This window comes from Camelus dromedarius, chromosome 9 (genome assembly GCF_036321535.1).
Source record: "Camelus dromedarius isolate mCamDro1 chromosome 9, mCamDro1.pat, whole genome shotgun sequence".
Lineage (NCBI taxonomy): Eukaryota > Metazoa > Chordata > Mammalia > Artiodactyla > Camelidae > Camelus > Camelus dromedarius.
In genome coordinates, this window is record NC_087444.1 from 6,438,346 (window position 1) to 6,460,240 (window position 21,895).

The window sequence follows — 21,895 nt, forward strand, 5'->3', positions numbered from 1 at the left end:
ACAAATTGAATTTGAAATTTAAAACACACTATAATTTATATTAGCAGCCAAAAAAGTGAAATACTTAGGTGTAAGTCTAACAAAATATGTGCAAGATCTCTATGAGGAAAATTACAAAACTCTAATGAACAAAATCAAACAAGAACTAAATAAATGGGGATATATACCATGATCCCAGAGAGAAAGACTCAATATTGTCAAAGTGTCAGTTCTTCTTAACTTGATCTATAGATGAAATGCAATCCAAGTAAAAAATCCCAGCTAATTATTTTATGGGTACTAAGTACTAAATGATTCTAAAGTTTATACGGAGAGGCAGAAGACCCAGAATAGCCAACACAACACTGAAAAAGAACAAAGCTGGAGGACTGACACTACCCAATTTTAAGACTTACTATAAAGTTACAGTAATCAATACAGTGTGGTACTGAAAAAAAAAATAGATAAATAGATCAAAGGAACAGAAGAGAGAGCTCAGAAACAGACCCACAGAAACTGACCTTTGACAAGACAGCAAAGGCAATACCATTTAGCAAATACAGACTTTTCATCAAGGGTGCTGGAAAAACTGGAAATCTACATTCAAAAAAAATCGAGGCATATACCTTATATCCTTCATAAAAGTTAATTCATACTAGATCTAGACATAAATGCAAAACACAAAACTATAAAACTGGAAGATAACACAGGAGAAGACCTTGATGATCTTGGGTGTGGAAATGGCTTTTCAGACGTAACACCGAAAGCACTTATAAAGAAATAACTGATAAGCTGGACTTCGTTAAAGTTAAAAGTTTCTGCTCTGCAAAAGATAGTATCAAGAGAATGGGAAGGCAAGTCTCAGGCAGGGAGAAAATATTTGCAGAAATGTATTTGATAATGGGTCATTATCTGAAATATACAAAGAACTCTTAAAAATCAGCAATAAGAAAGGAAACATCCTGATTTTAAAAAGGGCCAAAAATTCCAACAAGCATTTCACCTAAAAAGATATACAGATGGAAAATAAGCATATGAAAAGATGTTCCATATCATATATCATCAGGAAAATGCAAATCAAAACAACAAGGAGATACAACTATTAGAATGACCAAACTCTGGAACACTGACAACACCAAATGCTCACAAGGATGCAGAGCAACAAGAACTCTCATTTGTTGCTGGTGAGGACGCAAAATCATACAACCACTTTGGGAGACAATCTGGCAGTTTCTTACAAAACTAAACATACCTTTACTACATGACCCAGCAATCACCCCCCACCCCGATATTTACCCAAAGAAGCTGAAAACGTGTGTCCACAAAAACCTGCACATGGATGTGAAGAGCAGCTTTTTTCATAATTGCCAAAACTTGGAAGCAGCCAAAATGCCTTTAGTAGCTGAATGATGAATAAATCATGGTACAGATAATGGAATATTATTCAGCATTAAAAAGAAATTAGCTATCAAGCCATCAAAAGACATTTGGGAATCTTAAATGCATATGACTAACTGAAAGCAGCCAACCATTCATGCTGTATGATTCCTACGATATGACATTCTGGAAAAGGCAAAACTACGGAGACAGTAAAAAGATCAGTGGTTGTCAGAGATGTAGGGGAGGGGAAGGATGAACAGGCAGAGCACGGATGACTATTAAGGCAGTTAAACCACTCTGTATGATGCCAAAATGGTGGGTACTATCATTATACATTTGTCCAACCCTACAGAATACACAACATCAAGAGTCAATCATAATATAAACCATGGAGGTTGGGTGACAATGACTGTCAATGAAGGCTCAACAAGTATAACAGATATAACTCTGACGGGAGATGCTGATCATGAGAGAGGGGGGCATGTTTGGGAGGCAGTAGATATACGGAAAATCTCTGTTCCTCCCCCTCAATTTTGCTGTGAACTTAAAAATGCTTTAAAAAATCAAGGGGGTCAGAACAGAGTAAGTCATTAGGAGAACAACAGAAGCTGGAGTAAGAGGGATAGCGTTGCAGGTTGCACAAGAACTCAGTTTTACCCTGAATGTGATGGGAAGACAATGAAAAGACATGCTCTAATTAATGTTTCAAGATAATAATAATATAGGGTGATTTTCTTTTTTGTTTTTTGTTTTTTTTTTTTTTTTTTGCTTGTTTTCTTTTTTAATGCCTGAGGACCAGGGGAAAACAAGAACACATAGGAGAATATTTAAGTTCAATATTGCCTTCAGATCTAGGCAAGACGGTCACTTTGAAGAACCTCTATATTTCAAACACAGACACACACAATAAATCTGTTAAGGAAGAAATGCCTGCTTTTGTCATTCTGAAACTAGTATAAGAAGCTGACACAGTTCTAAACTCTATCATAATTCTAGATAGCCATCCTTGTAATCAACCATCCTGGCTCCAGAGAACACTTCTCTACGTCTTCCATCCTGTCTTTGAAAAAGAGAGAGTATTAAGAATAAGTGTGGGTTAAGCCATTACTCACATATGAGACGAAAACTGCTCTGGAATGAAGGGAGGGTTTGCATTGCAGAAGCCTTTAAGTAAACAACAGAAAATTAAAGTCCTTCCTTACAGATAGCATAAATTCAATACTTGCATCATTTTCTAGTAGTGCCAAGAGCTCACTGTCTTGCTCCTTTCCAGAAGAAAGATTTCAGAATTCATGATTCCAGAAACATGTTATTGTAATTGCAGAGAAACAAAATGAGCCACTCCAAAATGTGTCTGTTCGGCTTGAGGATTATTTGGGGCTGATTGTTTTTAAGAAACAAAAGACCTAGGAAGAGTTTTTACTTCCTTAACTGCCGAAAATAATTTGTATAAAGGACCTGGTCCAGTAAGAGGACTGTCACCAGAGATACAACAACAGAGGATATGAGCTAAGTGCGGTAGGGGGAACGCAGCAGGGGCTGGAGCCAAAGTCCTCTCTGCACTTCACTGTCTCTGGCACAGCAAACATCTGTTTTCCCATCTCCACATGAACTGCCTTTGAAGTCTCCAACTCTACCCCCGTCTCCTCTCAGATGGCATATTAAGCCTCAGTTGCCTAACTTACCCCTGGGGCCCATAATCTCATGGAACCCACATTACTAAATTTTATTTTCTCCTGTTGATCTGTCTCATGTCAATTTAATTCTTAGACCAGCCAGGAGAACCTAGAAAATGCAGAAGAATGTCAAGAATTCAATGTTTTTGGCCAGAGGAATTAAATGGATAAAGTTGTCATTTACCGAGACTTATTTGGCTATTAAAAAAAAAAAAAAAAGTTTAGGTAACTGTTAAAAAAAAACAACCGCGGGACACTTTCTCTGTATTTTCTCTTAAGAGGAATGACAGAACAACAGTACCCATCACAGAACTACTTCACCAGGGTGATAAGACAAATGTCAAGTGTTTTGAGTTCCTTAGAGGAAAACATTCTGTAAACACAAACTGGAATTGTTATCTTGATGTCACATTTATGACAGTTTTCCAACATTTCTTAGAGTATATGTTCCGTCTAGATTATTTGCTGATACCAACACTGTGCTAACAGGGCCAGAGAAAGACTCAAACAGAATGCAAGCCTCAGAAACCAAGTTTCTTTGGAAAAACTTCATTTGATTTTTGGAGAAACTTAGTAAAACTTGACTGAGTATCTTGGTAACAAAAACAACAGGGAAAAAAAGCGGGTAAATGTAACATCTGTTCCTGTCTTGTTTCAATTTAGTCAAAATATTCCAAACATTTGATTTCTTTTTGTAAAAATACGAATATATTTTTATATATTCTGAAGTGTGCTACGACTTGCAGATGCCCAATTTCATCCCCAGATGTTAATATTGTACTTACCAGTTGCACGACTTGGACAAGGAATTTAACATCTCCAGCCCTCTGCTCCCTCGTCTTTAAAAAACAGGGAAAACTCTGGTACTTACATCACTGAATTATTGTGGAAATTAAATAAGTTCTGTTTAAGTTCTTCTTTTAAAAGAGTGGACAGTAATATACCTTCCAAGGCCTTCAGAAGGCCTTTACTGTCCTGTCTATCCTGGTGATAACGTGGTGTCCGAGGTCCACCGAGAACCCGTCTCATGACCCGTGAGGCTGCACATGCTGCCCTTCTGCCTGCCCTTCCCCTTCTCTTTCCCACCCTGCTGCATATTCCAGATTCAAATCCCCCACCATCTTCTCAGGTTATCACTGCCCTCTTTCCTGGCAAAGGTGACTGTTTCATAATTACCCGGTTATTTGTTTCATAAATACTTATAGAAGGTCCACCATTATTCAATGTTCTAGAATTCTTCTGTTTTTGAGTTTATTCAAAATTTATCTTAAAAAATCTAAATGTTTATATTTTGACCTTCTTTACTCTTCATCTTTTTACCATCAGTCCAAACCCAGTTTGCTGAATGAATGAAAAGAAGACTGGAATGCCACCATTTCCACATTTCCATTTCTTTCTTTCTTTGGGGGTTATCTGTTCAATTGATTCATAATATTTCCCACTCAAAAGATTAAAACCAGGGCACTATAATTCATCACAAAGAAAGCAACGCTTCAGTGCTGGACAAAGTGTACTATCAATTATTTTTCTAAGAAGGTATAAGATAAATGCAGTAAAAAAAAAATAATGTTGTTACAGGGAAGATAAGTAAGAGTATTCAAAGGAACACTTACTATCAAAAAATTGTAAGAAAGGGCATGATATTCAATTTAATTATGCTTAGTAGAGCTGATAAAGCCTAAACCTTGCATCATAGATAACGTGCCCAATATACATCCAAAAGCTTGAGGCTTGATAAATTCCTTCAACCTTTTTCTGGATTAAAGTTATCTTCTCTTCCACTTGTTTTTTTTTTTTCATCTCTGCCTAGAGGCACTTCTGGTACAGTCAGAACCACAGAGGTTTTAACATTACCAGTAATTAGAAAGAGGAGACCTTACGGCCAAATACCTCTAATAAGAGCAATAATAAGAGTGAAAAACAGCAACAATGGTAACAAAATCTATCAAGAAAGAAAATCATAGGCAGCGATCTTTGAGTGCTTACCATCCGCCAGGCACTGTGCCCACTGGGGGGGCAAGCGACCACGGTGGTACCACAGCTGCCACTTCCCCCCACACGCCAGGGCTGCGCTCCCCTGCTGTCTGTGTCTCCCTGATAAGAGGTACACACCCCTTCTTAAATTCCTACTGTGGTACTCGGTATGTGTTTATTGAATGATGAATGACATTTTATTTAATTTTTTCATCTTTTTCCAACCAAGACTTGTTCACTCTTGCTAAATAATTTTCACAATGTCTGAAGGATCCGTAACCCCATTCTCTCTATCCCCATAACTGTCGTCTTTACTGATACCTCGAACTAAAAAGTAGGTTCCAAAGTAATATCCTAAAGATCACTTATGAATTTTAAAATGTTACTTTTATGATGGTAATATCCTAGTCAAGATCATGAGTTTATGGCCTTAAGAAAAAGATTCAAAATCCCTGAAGTGTATTAATTTTTTTTCTCAATTTCAATCCCATCTTCTTTTCTAGACATTTTCATCTCCCCTCTTCCTTCTAAAACTCTTCTTCTGTTGCTCTCAGACAGGAATCCCTCCTTGAACCTCAACTATATATTGGTTCTTTGCCTCCCAAAGATCCTATGCATTTTACACATTCAAACATCTGTTCTCCCTGCTGGACCTCCTGGCCCTCTTCCTTTTATTCATTCTTTAAAATCCTGTACTAAACAAAAACATGGCAAAAGTCTAGAGATGACAGAAAAATTGTTCCAAACATGTGCAAGGCGTTCACACTGTCAGACTTCCTCAGGCGTGCTGTGGGGACGTGAATGGACTACTTGTCGATTCGTAGTTCTCAAAGCTGCTGGCTCTAAAGCCAGAAAGTATCACTGAAAAAAAGAAGGCATATCGACACAGATCTAGAGATGAAGACAAAGACAAATAGACAAGTAAATATAAAGGTACAGACGTAGATTCCAACTCTCAAAAACATGTAGGAGGTAATTTCAAAGAAAACATAATAAACCCAAAAGCAAATGGACAAAAATGGGTGAACCAACATATCATCAGGGCAAAGCCATGTCATACATGCCACCTGCATTCTTACTGGAGCTGAGGGAGGGGAAAAACAAAGGGAATCCAAAGTAACCCACTACCGCACCTCATGCAACATGGAAACAGACTAAAAATACTGCATACGTGTAAGTTTTGTCTCTTATAGAATAAGGAAGACTGAAAGCGTTTATGACAAAAGGTCTGTTTAGTCATGAACGTCATCTGGATACATCAGCCTGGATTTGTTTACCAAATACCCAAATGGATGAAGGGGGTACATGAACGGTATGGTGATGGATGGTAACTAGACCTTTGGTGTGATCACTTTGTAGTATAGACAGACGTTGAATTACAATGCTGTATACCTGAAATTTATATAATGTTATATGTCGGTTTTACCTCAACTTTTTAAAAAAATATGACATTTGAAACAAGTCACACTAAAGATAAAAAAAATGTCATATTGCTTTACTCAATTTTTAATGTCTGTAAATTATTACTAAAGATGTAAAATTCTTCCAAGAAATCCTAGATATGTGCTTTATCATGTGAACCATGACACATTCCCCATATCCACATAAAAATAAAATAATAAAATAATATCATTTATTGAGCATTTACTATATGCTAAGGTTTGTACTGTACCTTTTTAAAATTCATTACTTCACTTAATCCTAAAAATAATTTAATTAGATTGCCATAATTATTAGTATTTCTATTTTTCTTTGAAGGAAACTGGAGCAAGCTGACACAGGTGAAGAATCATACCCAAGATCAAGTCAGGAAGTGCAGAGACACAATTTGCACCCAGGCAGTCTGTCTCTTAAGTGGGAGCTGATTACACTACACTCTACTGCCTCACCCAACATATAAAATTTAATTATCCTTACTCTCTATTCTGTTTTTCTTTTCTTACTTGATTATAATTTAACATATTCCTTAAAAATTAAACACCTTTTCTAAGTCATTTGAATTTGACATATGCCACTGTGTGCCTTAGGATTTTTTTGGTTGTCTATTCCTGAAACCCACCTTACATAGTTTCAGCCAAAAAAGGGAGGCTGTATTTGGATACAAGAGTATCTCACAAAACACAAAATTGCAAAACTCTCCTGAAGAAAGGCCATGTGTAACCCAGGTAGCTTTTTTACCTGCATCTACCCCTATCTTCTCTCTCTTCAGACTGGCTTTTTCTGTTTTTAATATAATTGGCAGATAGAAAATGGCCACCCTACAACACCCAGGTTTCATTTTTTTCTGTTCAAATAGCCCAGAATGGAATAAAATCTCTTGTCCCAGATTTCTAAGAGAGAATCTGCTTTGGGTCAATTTTCTCAATCAGATCAAGGCACCAGAATTGAGGTCAGAGCCAGATGGTACAAAGGCAGCTTCAAGGGTCCAAACCTACACACCTGTGAAGTTGGGGGGGCAGATACCCACAAAAGTATACACCACAGTGATATTTATCACAAAACTTACAATAAATATTAGTCTCATGTAGAAAAGAATCCTGTATCAAAGGAACAAAAAATTTATACACAAGGAACTCAATCCCTTGAGATTACACATAAAGGTGATCAGAGTACGCTACCCCAAAATATGCTACTTGAGCATAAAGATTATTTTGCACTGAAGGCAACTGAGAAAAAGCAACTGCAGGAAGGGCTCTCTGCCCTCCCTCATCTGTCTAATAGCAGTCTGTCTAAAGTAACTCTATCGTCCGTTAGTTTCACCCATATATTTACCTCCTCACTATTGACCACCCCTAGAAGCCCAAATCTCTTTTCCTTTGGACTTGTCACTTCTCTACAACTTATCATCCTTTGTTAAAATGGTCTATAAGCCCATGAATTGAACTGTTTCTTTGGGTCTTCACTTCTTTTCTAAGCCTCTATGCACATAATAATAAGCTATTAACATCAAATAAAATTTGTATTTTTTTCCTCCTATTAATGTTTTTTGCCAGCTTAATTCACAGACCTCAATTACTGAATGTGAAAGGGTAGAAGTTTTTTTTTTTCTCCTTTACGGATATAAATATGGATCTTTAGATAGATACAGAAATACATAGATACCTGGAGCTATATCATCAAATGTTGATGTTGAAATTTTAATCACCAATCCAATCTGTAAATGTTGAATAAATATTAATATTTTCAGGATTAATCATATGAAATGTTCTGGAGAATAGGTTAGTCAAATCTAAATAGGTGTTAGAAATTCTGGGGAGATGAAAAAGGAAAGATTCCATTCTGTCCCATTAAAGACTACTGAATCAAAGCATGACTAAGCAGATAGGGTGTAACACAATTTTTTTTGCTCATGCTGTTCAAGGAACTCAAGAGAAGTAACACTAAAACACCCTGGTTTAAAGAAAACAAATTTTAAAAATGCAGTGCAGTTAGGACGTGCTGATCTTGATCAACACATAAAAATCCAAATAGCCTTACATTCATGAACTCCCATAAGCAGAGTCTGTTCATATTCAACTGTAAGTGTGTGACTGAAGGAGGATCTTTTTCATGCTATTTCTCTACAGTCCGATCCCTAGAGTGCGTGCAACATTAACGTTCTCGTTTTTAGAGTATACAGCATACACCAAATCCCCGCTAAAAGAAAAGCGCCTCAATCCCTAATCTTTTCAATAGGCTCTAATGTAATATTTCCTCCATTGGAAATCATGGCACTTTATTTAAGGAAATCAGTCTGGCCAAGTGAGCTCCGTGGAGTGCAGCCTGCACAGACGTCAGTTCAAAGGATCAGATGTCAAAGTGCTCCCTCTAATGTCCCTTAATCATCACTCCGATTAGTGCTTGAATAGGACTGTGATTAAAAACGCTGCTGCCATTGTCTACCTATTCAGACGGCTAGCATTCTACGTGGGTTCCACCGATTAGTGCTTGAATAGGGGAGCGATTAGAAAGACAGCTGCCATTGTATGCCCATTCGGAAAACAGCAAAACTCGCATATTTATTTGCTATGAGCACCAAATAAATGTTTTGCAAAGGTAAAATATACCATTAGGCTTGAAAGACAATTTAGCTGATTTCTTTTGTTCAAAGCATTCTATTTTCCCATATGCAAAGATATTTCTTATTTGCAAATACAGTAATATGCTTCATTAATATCTTTTAAAATATACATACTTTGTTTTTAGAGATAGTCTTAACACACATCTGCTTTATTATATAGTACTTATTGACCTACAATACATCTTACAATTCCAGTTTAATATTTATGACTATGCAAAGAATTTCTGTATAAACAAGTCAATCCATGTTGGTCCCCAATCTTTTGGATTCCCTTCTCAATATTCTTGGACTAATACGTAATTCATATGAACAACTTCTCCAAAGAGAAACTTCCTTGTCAAAGGTTGAGGAAAAATGTTTCACTCCTGAGCCACTCTAAGGGAGGGGGCTTATCTCAGGTTAGTTCCCTGCAGTCGCTCACACAGCAGCACCAGCCAGGGTGAAGTCCCCATGACAACGAAGAGCTGTAGACTGATGAAACCGGGCAGGACCAAGGTGTAATACTGAAGCTTTTTGGAGAAAGCCAAGTATGGCAGAAAAAAAAAAAAATCACTGGAAGATAATGTATTCCAACTTTATCCATGTATTAGGCAGTGCTCAAAAAACCTGGTGTCTCCATTTCTCTCTGTCTCTGTGTTTCTCTCTCTTTCTCTCTCTCTCTCTCTCACAAACACACACACCCAAATTTGCTGCCAGGAAATTTCTGGGCAATGCAGAAAATGCTCTGTTTTCCATTACCATCCTTAATATCTTCCTGTTTATTACCCTTCTATATTCTTTCAATATTTAGTTACTCTGGTCTGTATCCACTGTCATGCTGGACCTACACATGCAGTAACAGAAACATGGCATCAACCCATCAGTGCTAAACCATAACGGTTATAGAGGATCATACACATATAAATGCCAGGAACTAAGTATAGTATGCAAATTGGCTTATTTAATCCTAACAACCACCATATCAGGTAGATGTTAATACCATCCCCACTTTATAGAAGACGAAATGCGGCAGGAAGAGATTAAGGAATTTACTCAAGGTCACACAGCTGCCAATAATTGAACCCAATTAGTTTATCTCTGTAACTCACTCTTAACCAAGCTTTTAATTCCACTGTCTTCTTTCATAAAAACCAAACCTCAAAGATAAGGAAGCTCGCCTTAAAGGGAAAGTTTTCTTTCTTTTATGAATAAAGCTAATTGAAACATACCTCACTTAGGAAGAAGTTTTTCCAGTTCAGTTTAAACCCTGACTAGATAACTATACTCCATTATAAGTAACAATAAAGTTGGTTAAAAACAAGATACCGAGCCACCACTTAACCATCATAAAATTTCAAACTAAAGAAGGGCAAAATAAAAGTAAGAGGGCTGATGGCTGACAATCACAAACGAGTTTAATTTGTGTGTCACGTGGATGTGAAGAAAGCTGCGATCAGTCTGAAATAAATAATTAAAGCAAAGCTTTCTTGTAGCAGCCTCAGGAAATCAAGAGTTAATGCTTTTCTTCTTTTTAGTCAATTAACATTTTATTACATATATTGCCTGGAGAATAAATCTCTGACAATACTATGTGTGGAATGACCAAGAAAACACATATATTCAAAGGCAGAACCTAATATATGGCAAAATTCTGAATTACAGCATGTGGCAGTGTGTGCTTTCTTACTGAGATGACATGCACTTCTCTTAATAAAATAGAATGCGGAACTTTTTAATAAGTGTAATTATTCACAGCATCACTGTCATTGCCACTTGTACGACTCCCTGCTGAAACCTTCTGTCACATCACGTTGTACTTCTCACTCTCTGCACTTCAGCCACGCAGCGCTAAGACTGTTCAAATACCTTTAGTTCAACATCTTCCCTCATCTCAGGTGTTCCCAGCATACGGTGTGCACTCTGGCGGGATCCTTCTTTTTCTTTCTCTTCTTCATCTATATTTTCAGCTTACATTCTGTTCCTCAGGGAGGTCGATCTTAAATCCCGACACCAGGTTACATACTTCAGTTACAATTCTTGTGCTTGGCTACACGCACAACGCTTGGCTGTGAATAAGTTACATGCCTGTGTGAGTGACTTCAAGTTCTCAGGGCAAGAAAAGTGTCCCTTTCTCCACCAGTTTTCACAGTGGCTGGCACATACTACATTTTCCGTTAATGTTTTGTAAGTAATGAAACTATAATTCAGATTTCAAGCAAATATTTATACCATAAATATTTGGTAAAATAATTTATCTGTAGTAGAGTTGTATAAATAAGGAAAAATGTGATGCAATATATTAATTCTTTAAAAGATTCACTGCTACAGAAAGTGTCTTATTTCCAGCCATTGGATTAATGTCCCCAAATGGTCAGGATATGCTCTTTATAGAGTTCATACTTCATATACAGAAACCAATCAATGATTTCATATTTTAATTACAGATTCAGAGTATACTTTGTGTTCTTAAAGAAATTGCGATTACCCAAAATTCTTTTGAAATCTGTACCTACACTTTAAGATTTCTATCAAAAATGCCTGCCCATAAGCAGTATGCTACCATATTAAAATAAACACTCTGTGTCAGAATTTATATGGCAGAAGATCCTACTCCAATTTCAAAATTACAAGGTCTGCATAAGTCTAAATGACCACAGGCAAGATTTTAGGCTCAGAATCCCTGTTCTACTTGAAGTTCTATACTCTGACAACAGGATTTTTATGTAGTCACATTCAACAGTATATTTTTTTCTCTGTCAATTTTTTCCCTATGCTCTGAACTGTTACGCTTGCATTTTCTTTTAAAGGTCAAATACCTTCTTACAGTTAATGTCTCTCCTAACACCACACAAAATATTAATTACTAAATGTATACAGTAATAATTTTTAACTTTGGTAGAAGTATGGAAGAGACTATCCAATAAAGATCACCTAAAATACACTTATTTAAAAACAAACTTATTTTTTCTAATTCATTACAGTGTTCCCAAGAACTGCAGCAGGATAACTGTTGTTAAAATATAAATGGTAAAAGCATACCAGATTAATGATTCCCAAAAAAATCCAATAATGCATAATATGTGGCAGCATTACTGGGAAATGAATGTAATGACCAGGGAAGTTCACCCAGTGAGATAGCCAGTTCTGGGGCCACTGTGCCATCTACGGTCATCTGAGTCCCTGCTGCCAACTGGCAGTTGCTACCCAAGTTTAAACACTGCGCTGGTACCTCCAGGACAGTGGAAGCCCTGTCGCTAGCAGCTGTTTTCAGGGCCAGTGCTGGGGTGAGGTAAGTGAGGCGTGTACGGAACAAAACTTAAGGAGGCACTGGCTCTCAGAGTCCTGCAGGTACTGTCTGTCTCAGCTTCCCAGCACAGGGTTCTGCGTGGCTTTGCCTGGCCTCACACTTCTTTCTTTAGTCTCTCTGACCCAAAATAGGAGCTTACCCTACCCTGTCTTCCTGCCCCAAAAGAGCTCACGTGAGAACCTGCTACATGCAGAATGGGAGATAATCATCAACTCTGTTAAATCCAAATTCAAAAATCAGACTTGACGAAATAGGGGATGCTTTACCGTAATTCTTCCTCCTTCTTCCTAAAATCTGCACGTGTCAGGCAGCAAAGACACTGGGTTTCATTTCCTAAAAGAAAGGACGTATGCACAGAAAGCAGCGATGCAGAGTTTCTATGAGACACAGGATGTCCGAAGTCAGATTTCCAAGGAAACTTGAAGAACCTGAGTGACAGGCAGTGGATTTAGGAGGAAATGTGTGATGAGTTCAAAGAAAATTTTATTCTCCACTCCCTCTTTCCCATCTAAACTATATAAATATTTTAAGAATGGAAAAGACACAATGAGAATCAAAAGGAAAGGGAAAGGTCCAGAAATGTCAGCAGATCCCAGAGAAACAGGATCAGTGCTGGGTTCCTCCCGCTGGACACAGGGGGATGACACACACTAGCCAGGTGCATGAAAATCATAGGCTGGAGGACCTGTCACTCACTAACTAGATGAAGCCCTGGGAGGAGGTGACCGAACCATGAAGTTCCCCAAGCGCCAGGGTTAAGAGGAACATTGGAATGATTGTCATGTGTTCCAGAGTGGCTTCAAAGTAGAAGAGAGGTGGAGGACGGGAAGGGACCTGGTGAATGAGAATGTAGGATGACTCCACATGGCCCACGATGGTTATTAGTAGAAAGATGTCATGAAGAATCAGCTGGGCTCACCTCATCTACCACATCTGCCACCAAATCCCCGGAAACTCAGATGTCAGCTCAGAGAAATAAAGGGGAACAGGGGACAAACAGGGAAAGAAGAATCCTGACAGTGACAGTGACTGCACCTCCACTCTTCAAGAAGCTCAAAATGAAAATTAAGTTCAGTCATAGGAAAATAAGAAAGTTCTATTTCCTGCAAGCCTGAGTTTCTAGTCTGACATGTGTATTCTCTACACAAACAATGTATTTTTCACTCACTGAAGAAAGCATTAAGTTGCAAAGAATTTTGGTTTTGGTTATTTTTTATTATTATTCCAGAAACTCCTTCAGGCATTGAGTCTATTTTTGGAAGAAAGCTATTGTCAGCAATCAGGAAAGCAAGCTCAAGCTTGAGAAGTTGTTCTAAAATATGGTATAAGAAGAGGCCAGGGCACAATAGGGATTGCTTCCTTACCGTGAATCTGGTCAAAAACCCATTTAATTTTGGAGCTTAGAAACAGAAATCCATACTGTGAATTTGATATGTACCAACATTGAGACCTGCATTCTACATCAAGTTTAACAGAACCAAGCGGCTGGGTATCCGAGCAAGAATGATTCCACCTTCCCTGTCTGAATGAGATTAGATGAGTAATAACTTTATTACCCATGCGGATTTCAGCCCTTAATAGTCATGCAAATTTGAGAAGGAAAAATGGATCCAGCAGAAAAGGCAAACTATAAGGATAATTTCCAAAGTACGAAAAATAACCACATTCAGAAATCAGGTGTTAGAGGGAAAACACACTGCCCTCTCCTTCCTGGCAGGAACTCTCCCACCGCTCCCGTGGTCCTCATCTCGCCCGCAGAGCGCTTCTTGGCGAAGTTACGGTCTACGCCCGCCCTTGCTGTGCTGGTGCTCGGTGCCAAGCTGCGCCAGGGGCAAAAGGAAAGTGGCGTGCATTTCCACACGCATGTTTTAGAATATGCTACATATTTTTGTATTATTTATATATTTTTGTACGATTTGTATTTTTGTATCCTTTACCTTGATTTCTGAGTCCCTTGGTGCCCCTTTACATTTTTCACCTGAGGCCAGTGCCTCACTTGCTTCTGCCTAATTCCTGCCCAAAGGTCCCCAAAGTCTACCCTCCACGCTCTTCCTGGATAACCCTACCCACAGGCTTTTAATCACCCACATATATGCTGATTATTCAAAACTCTTCATCTCCATTCTTGACCCCTTTACTGAGCTACAACTTTTAAACTAAACAAGATGTCCTACAGGTATAAGAAACTCAAAAAAATCCCGAGCTGAATATATTATTTCTCTCAATTTATCCTCCAAACAAGTCAACGCACACAGTCAACTCCCAAGTCATATTTATTTTACCTCCTGTTACGGACTAGATGTTTGTGTTTTCACAAAGCTCACATGCTGAAATGCTAACCCTCAACGTGATGTTACTAGGAGAAGGGCCTTTGGGAGGTGTTTAGGTCATGAGGGCGAAGCCCCCATGAATGGAATTAGTGCTGTCAAAGGGGCTCCCGAGAGCGCCCTCATGCCTCCTGCCATGTGAGGACACGGCCAAAAGCCAGTCACCCACGAATGAGGAAGCAGGCCCCCCCGAGATACTGAATCTGCCAGTGCCTTGATCTCGGACTTTCCAGCCTCCAGGAGTAGGAGAAATAAATGTTTCTTGTTTAAGCTCCCCAGTCTACGGTATTTTTGTTACAGCAGCGCAAATAGACTGAGACACCCCTGAATGTGTCCGGGCTTACTCCCCCTCCTGCACTCCCATTGCCCCTGGTCTCCATCCTTGTCTACACCAGTCCCAGAATCCTGGCCTCCCGTCTTCCTCCTTAAACCCAACTTCCACACTGGAAGTTAGACTGACTCAGCTAAAGGCAAATCTGACCAACTCACATCGATAATTAAAATTCCTTCATGATGGATTCTTTGAAAGATTACTATTCATTGATATTTCTGTCTTCTTAAAAAAATAGATTACCTTTTTGGCAAGGCCTATATCATATTCCTCTTTATTCCAGAATGCTAAGTGGCACAACGCCTGGCCCACTGTAAACAGGCAATAAATGCAGAAGCAAAGTAGGGACTACGACTGTGAAGTTCACACACGGGAAAAAAAATGATTTATCAAAACCTATATATTACTTTAGTCATTTCCTAGAAGGAAAAGAGTCAATGATATATTTTTACTTACTTATTTTTAAAAGTCTGTTTAAAGAACTCTGGGGCCAGACTGCATGGGTTCAACCCCCAGTTCTACTGCTCAGTTGTGGAACCTTGGACAGGTTTCTTAAGCTTCCCTCGTCTACGAAAGGAGATAAAATATAGCACCTACTTCACAGGGTGGTTCTGAAGCTTCAATGAGCTCCTTCATAGAAAGCACTTGAAACATAACTGCATTCAGCAAATTCTTAATATACCTTATGATTTATTTTTATTTATTTATTTATTTTTACTTCAAGCACCTACTATGTGCCATGGGTAAAAAACAAATTAGCTAAAATTGTCAAAAACAAATGTCTAATGATTGGCTGTGTTTAACTGCCTTGCCTTTTTATTTTCACCCAGGATTAGTTTTCCAATTTGTAACATTTTCTGGTCTCCAAAAATTACTAATGGAAAATGAGTATAAAATATTTATGTAATTAGGACAGTTCAACATTTTCAAAAATGGTAACAGTAAACAGCAGTTATGGAACACCTGCCTAAAAGATACTGGAAATAAATGCTCCGTGCTTCATTAACCAGTAAAAACACATTTGCCAGTTTAAATCCCCTACTGAATTCAGAATTTCTAATTATTACTCGAATGGTATTAACTTGGCAAAGAAAGAAATCCTTGGGTAAAAAAATTCAGAACTGACATTCTTAGGGTGATTTTACAGGCCAAACAGATGTCTATTTCCTAAGACATCCATAAACAAATAATATATTTTGTTAAGACTAAATGTGATCTATTTTATTAGAAAATTTTAGACTACTTATGTTGCAGATTTTATTCACCTTTGAGTGGCATTCAGTACAGTGCCTGATAGACAGTTGCTTCCAGGACCAAAGTGGAAACAAAGAAGAGAGGCAGATGGAGGACCCTAGGACTTCAACCCATCTCACAACTCTGATGCAGAAATGCAAAGAGTGCTAAGTTAATGATTACCTGGGTCAAATCAAAACAGCAAACTGTAAAGCCAAAGCAAAATAGTTAGAGATTCAAACACAATAAATATACATAAATAGGACCTTTATATTTGGTGGTCAGTTAGTTGGCTGAAAAAACGAACTTTTTAGCTGTCTTCAGAAATGATGGAAGATCACTGCTCACAAATGTGACAACCATTACAATCTACATTTTCCTTAACTGTGATGTGTCTATTTTCTAATAATTTTATTTGTGTTGCTAGGAAGGCCAGGTAAGGTACTGGAAAGATCTGTAACCAAACTCAGGTTTGGTTTCTTGCCACTGGAAAGCCAATACTCAACAGACAGAGTTGGCTGGGAAAGGAAAGCTTGCTTTTTTCAGGAAGTCAGCTACCTGGGGATATGGTGGATTCATCACCAAAAACAACTCTGAAGATTCTGCATTTTTAAAGGGAGAATCATTTGGGTAGGGGATCAGACTCTTTGCTATCTTCCACAGTATGCAGACTTTTTTATGACTGGTTAGTGGTGAGATAACAGGACAGTGTTCCAGAAATCTTGTGCTCAGCCTGGAGTTACCATCCTCTACCTGGGGAAAGGGGGAGCTTGGTTCTTACAGAAGAACTCAAAGGTATTATTACATATATCCCTTGAGGAGGAACCAGGCCCCTGCCCCAGGTTGCACTATTATTCCTGACTGCTCCTCTCTCCTTTCTGCATTCCCTCCCTTCCCTGATAAGCCATTGTTTGAATCTACCCTTTGGAACTCAGAGAAGGTCAAAGAGGCTGAATGAAACCTATTTCCTACAAACAAGAAATGGGGGACACAAAAAGGATTTGTACCCAGGAGGGCCCCACAGTCTTGCCCTATTTCAAAAGGACACTACATTCAAGATGACCAGAATTCTACACACGGCTGCAACACTAAGTAATTTTAATGAGTTTAAGTAAATAATTTAACGTTTTCAGCACAATCCTCCTCATCAGTAAAATGAAGAAACAAATCAGAGCTGTCCGTTCAGATCATGGCAGAAACTAAATGCAACATGCAAAGGTACCCTTCAAATTGCACAGCGCTACACAGGCAGACAGACAACGCTTCTACCCAGTGTGTAAAGACTGTGTAACATAAGGGTCAGACTCATTCAACAGATATTTGGTGAATACCAACATTTCTTGAAGCAGGGGACATAGCTTATGAAACAAAACATATGACGAATAAAATACAGAAATCTCTGCCCTTTTGGTTTATATTCTAGTGGAAAAAGACAACATATCAGTGAGCAAAAAATTGAGTATATTGGTGATGAGTGCTATGGAAAAAAAAAATTAAGCAAAAAAAAAAAATCTAAGGAGAGCTCGGTAGGGTAAACTGTATGTACACTCTCTCAAATTCGTATATTGAAGTCCTGACCCCCTAGTACCTCAGAATGTAACTGCATCTGGAGACAGCCTTCAAAGAGGTAATTAAATTAAAATTAGGTCTTTGAGTGGGCTCTCCATGGTATATTGGTGTCATTGTAAGACGAAATTTGGACACAGATGGAGGGAAGATCACGTGAAGACACAGGGAAAAGACAGCCATCTACAATGAAAAGGGAGGCCTCAGAAAAAAATCAGCCTTCTGACACCTTGATCTCAGCCAGACCCCCAGCCTCCAGAGCACTGAGAAATAATTTCTCTTCCTTGGGCCACCAGTCCGTGGGCCTCTGTAAAGGCAGCCCTGGCAAACTAACGCAGGTATCAAAAAATATTGTCAAAGATCCTGCCAAAGGTGCTGTCAAACTGTTTCCCTAGGAATTTGCACCAATAAATATATATTTAATGGAGAAAGCCCATCTCACCATATCTGCCAATTATATGGAATATGATAAAATAAGAATTGAATTTACAATTCAATTTACAGGGTAATTTACTGAACTGAATTTACAGGGTAATATTATGGAATAAAAATGCTAATTTCCACAAAATAATAATAATAACAGAAACAACAATCATAATAGAGAAAGCCTCTCTTCCTAAACAAACAGTTTAAAAATCTATAAATGGGACCTTAGAGAATTTATCTAATTTATCTGGAGCACAGTTCTTGCACCTTTAAAATGAGAGATTTAGACTTGATAGCCTTTAAGGGCATTGTAAGTTTGAAAATCGCATGATTCTTTTTTCAGTGCCTTTCAATTGTTCACATCATTATACAGGATGATGACTTACAGTCGGTCTGTTCCTTTATCTAATTTGGACCACAGGAGTGTCCTTCCAGAGACCTCTAGTACAGTGGCACAGCAGAACGCAAAGCCCAGGGTACTGGAGCAAGGAGACTGAACTTCAAATCCAGGTCTGAGAGTAAGTGGCAGTGTTACCAGCTCATGTTGTTTTCTCTATATTTCTATTTCTTTTTTTATTCAAAAACCTTTTTTGGTTGGTCAGTGACAAAAAAAAAAAATTAAATCAGATATATACAAATGCACATGTGCACATACCCTCAATTCCTATCCAGAAAGAGCTCATGTGTAGGAAAGAAAAAAAAGTACATAAAAATAAACTAAAATCATTATACTAAACAGTATATATAAACAAAGTACTGAAAGAACCACTGGTAAATAAGCTAATACTATTAATTGCCTTGCTACTTACTTTGAGAAAATTACTTTTGGAGAAATTAATTTTGGGAAATCAGGTGAAAAGGAAATTACTTTCCCAACTGAAAGATGTCTACCCTCTAAGATAGCATCTTTAGCATTGCCTTCAAGGTTGTACTTAACCTGCATTTATGGCTGAACAAGCCCAGCCCTGTAATCATTTCACAGCCCCAATTAAATATGTTCCAAAAACCAGTAACCTCAGAGATTTTTGCTCCTGAACCTCCCCTGGGAATATAAGATGCTCACATTGAACACCTAGTGTTCACCTGTTCCTCAAAAGCATATTGTACAACAGTTCGTATGTAGCAGTACACGCTCCTTCAGTTGAATTATATCTGTAACAGGAAAACTCTTCTGCATCACTGTGTCATTACAAAACACTTTTAAGAAAAAGTTTATAGATTTTTGAGAAAAGAAATTTCGGCAACAAACTAAATTTATATGAGTTTTAACTTTTTTAATAGATATCTTAAAGAGTAAAATTAAACACATTTTTGAGATTATTCAAATATAAAATATTTAAAATATTTTTTAAATGCAGCTGCATTTTACATATATGTAATTATATTTCTAAGTACATGTAAAATCAGGTCATACAGTGTATGGAATGAGATTATTTTCAGCATGAAAGCATGTATCAGTGGTACTTACAGAGCAGTTCTTATCAGGATTTCTTTTCCAATGTCTCTTGTCTGATTTCTTTGCCAAAGTGGAACGCAGAGTTGCATGAGACTGTGTCCGAGGATTTAAAGCCAGGATACTCTGAAGACAACGCAGACAAAGAATAAACATATATAAATAGGCTGGCATTTTTAAAAACTCAAATTTTACTTTAAGATTCTCCACACATACCCCAAAGACATATACCAAAAAATACTGTTTTTCCTTCTACTATTGTAGTTCCACAATAAACTTATCTAAAGTAATCATTTACTAGGTGACATCCTGGCTGATTTTATAAGATTATTTATTAAGGATAATATGAAGGACTTCAAAAACGTGTAAAACATAATAAATGAATCTTTAATAAATTTTATAATTAGTATTCTTAGATGAGAATGAAATCAGAAAAGAGGCACTTTGTTCCAGATTTGATTTAAACTAGTCATAACACTCTCTACTTTAAGTTTTTAAAGTTGTACGCATGGCTTTCACATGCATTATCTAATATAATTTACAAACAGCTACTAGTGTCTCAAAATTTTGGGTGAGCAAATAAATCCACTGTGGTTAAGTGACCTGCTCAAGACCTCACAATTAATATGCAGAAGGGGTTGAATTAGGACTCAGTTCTTTTGAGTGTTGGGCTTACATTCAAATTCATCCCAAGATGAAGTCTATACTCCACTGTGACTCTCTGCGATATAAAGCACAAGAGAAAACCTGTTTAACCACGTGGGTAAAGCAGCATCTGAGTAATTCAACAGAGAGTTAATTTCAAAGCCCTGTCTTAAGCAAGGCTTTAAAACATAACCACTAGAAGTTTTCCAGAATGGTGGTTTGAGGACCTCTGCAGATTAACGCCCCAGCAGGACAAATACAACTGATAAAAACTAGTAAAAATAATCCTTTGAAGTCTTCAAAACTGTCTTCAAGTCAAAGAGCAAATGAAGAAATATTTATTCAAGAAACATCTACTAAAACTTGGTAAGAATGGTGGAGGGTGTGTGGCATTTGAAGTATATAGTCTGTCCCCACCCTCCATGTTCCCAGTGCAGCATGGCAGAAATTCTTCCTCAGGGGAGCACAGCCAAGAATCCAGGGCTTTCTCTGCCTGCAGCCTTCAGCTGTTGTTAACTGAAATGTTCAGTTTTTAACAACAACAACAAAAATTATAAGACATTCAAAGAAACAGGATTGTGTGATCCATACACGAAAAAAAGCAGACAACAGAAATTGCCTTTCAGAGGGTCCAGGTATAAGGTTTAACAAAAACTTCAAAGCAACCATCATAAGAAAGATACACAATAACAGTAACTCATCAAATAGAGAATATTCATACAAAGATAGAAATTATTTTTAAAATTCTAGAAATATAAACTATAATAACTGAAAAATCTGCTAGAAGGGTTCAATAGTATATTTGAATTTTCAGAAGAAAGAATCAACAAACTTAAAAAGAAATCATAAGAAATTATGCAATCTAGCAAATAAACAGAAAAAAAAGAGTTTATTAAAAAATTGACAGAGCCTTAAAAATACATCATTAGGCATACCAAAATGTAATGAGATATCAGGAGAGAAAAGAAAAGACAAGAAAATATACAAGAAGAATAATGGCTGAAAATTCGATTTAAAAAAAAGACAGAAAAAAAATTTAACTCTATGTCCAAGAAGTTCAACAAATTTAAAGTAGGATGAATGCAAAGAGGTCCACACATAGACCGTATTAATAAAAATGCTAGTGCTCGCTTCAGCAGCACACATACTAAAATAAAAATGCTAAAAGTCAACGCCAAAGAGAAAAATCTTGAAGGCAGAAAGATGACTCATATGTACAAGGAAATTCCAATAAGTTTAACAGTTAACTTCTCATCAAGAATAACATATGTGAGGAAGTAGTAAGAGAGATTTTCAAAGTGTGAAAAGAAAAAAAAAAAAAGTCTACTAAGAATCCTATACTCAAGGCAGAAGAACAAAAAGGAAATAAATTTGAACAACATTGTAACCACTTACACCTAACAGATATCTATGACTACACTCCACCCAACGCATGTTCTTCTTCTCAAGTGTACACAAAACATTCTCCAGGCTGTAAAATAAGCCTCAATGAATTGAAAGGATTAAATCATACAATGCAGTTCTCCAACCACAATGGAATGCAATTACATAACAGTAAC

The 21,895-nt window shown here is 37.4% G+C and overlaps 1 protein-coding gene across 4 annotated transcripts in view; it reads right to left on the reverse strand.

Moving 5' to 3' along the window:
- Window positions 1-21,895, reverse strand: part of DPYD (dihydropyrimidine dehydrogenase) — a 720,636-nt gene that overhangs the window by 663,777 nt on the left and 34,964 nt on the right. For all 4 annotated transcript variants that reach the window (XM_031457506.2, XM_064488745.1, XM_064488746.1 and 1 more), the window contains exon 2: window positions 19,707-19,817. In XM_031457506.2, coding sequence (XP_031313366.2) covers window positions 19,707-19,817 — 111 coding nt within the window. The remainder of the gene's footprint in view (window positions 1-19,706; window positions 19,818-21,895) is intronic.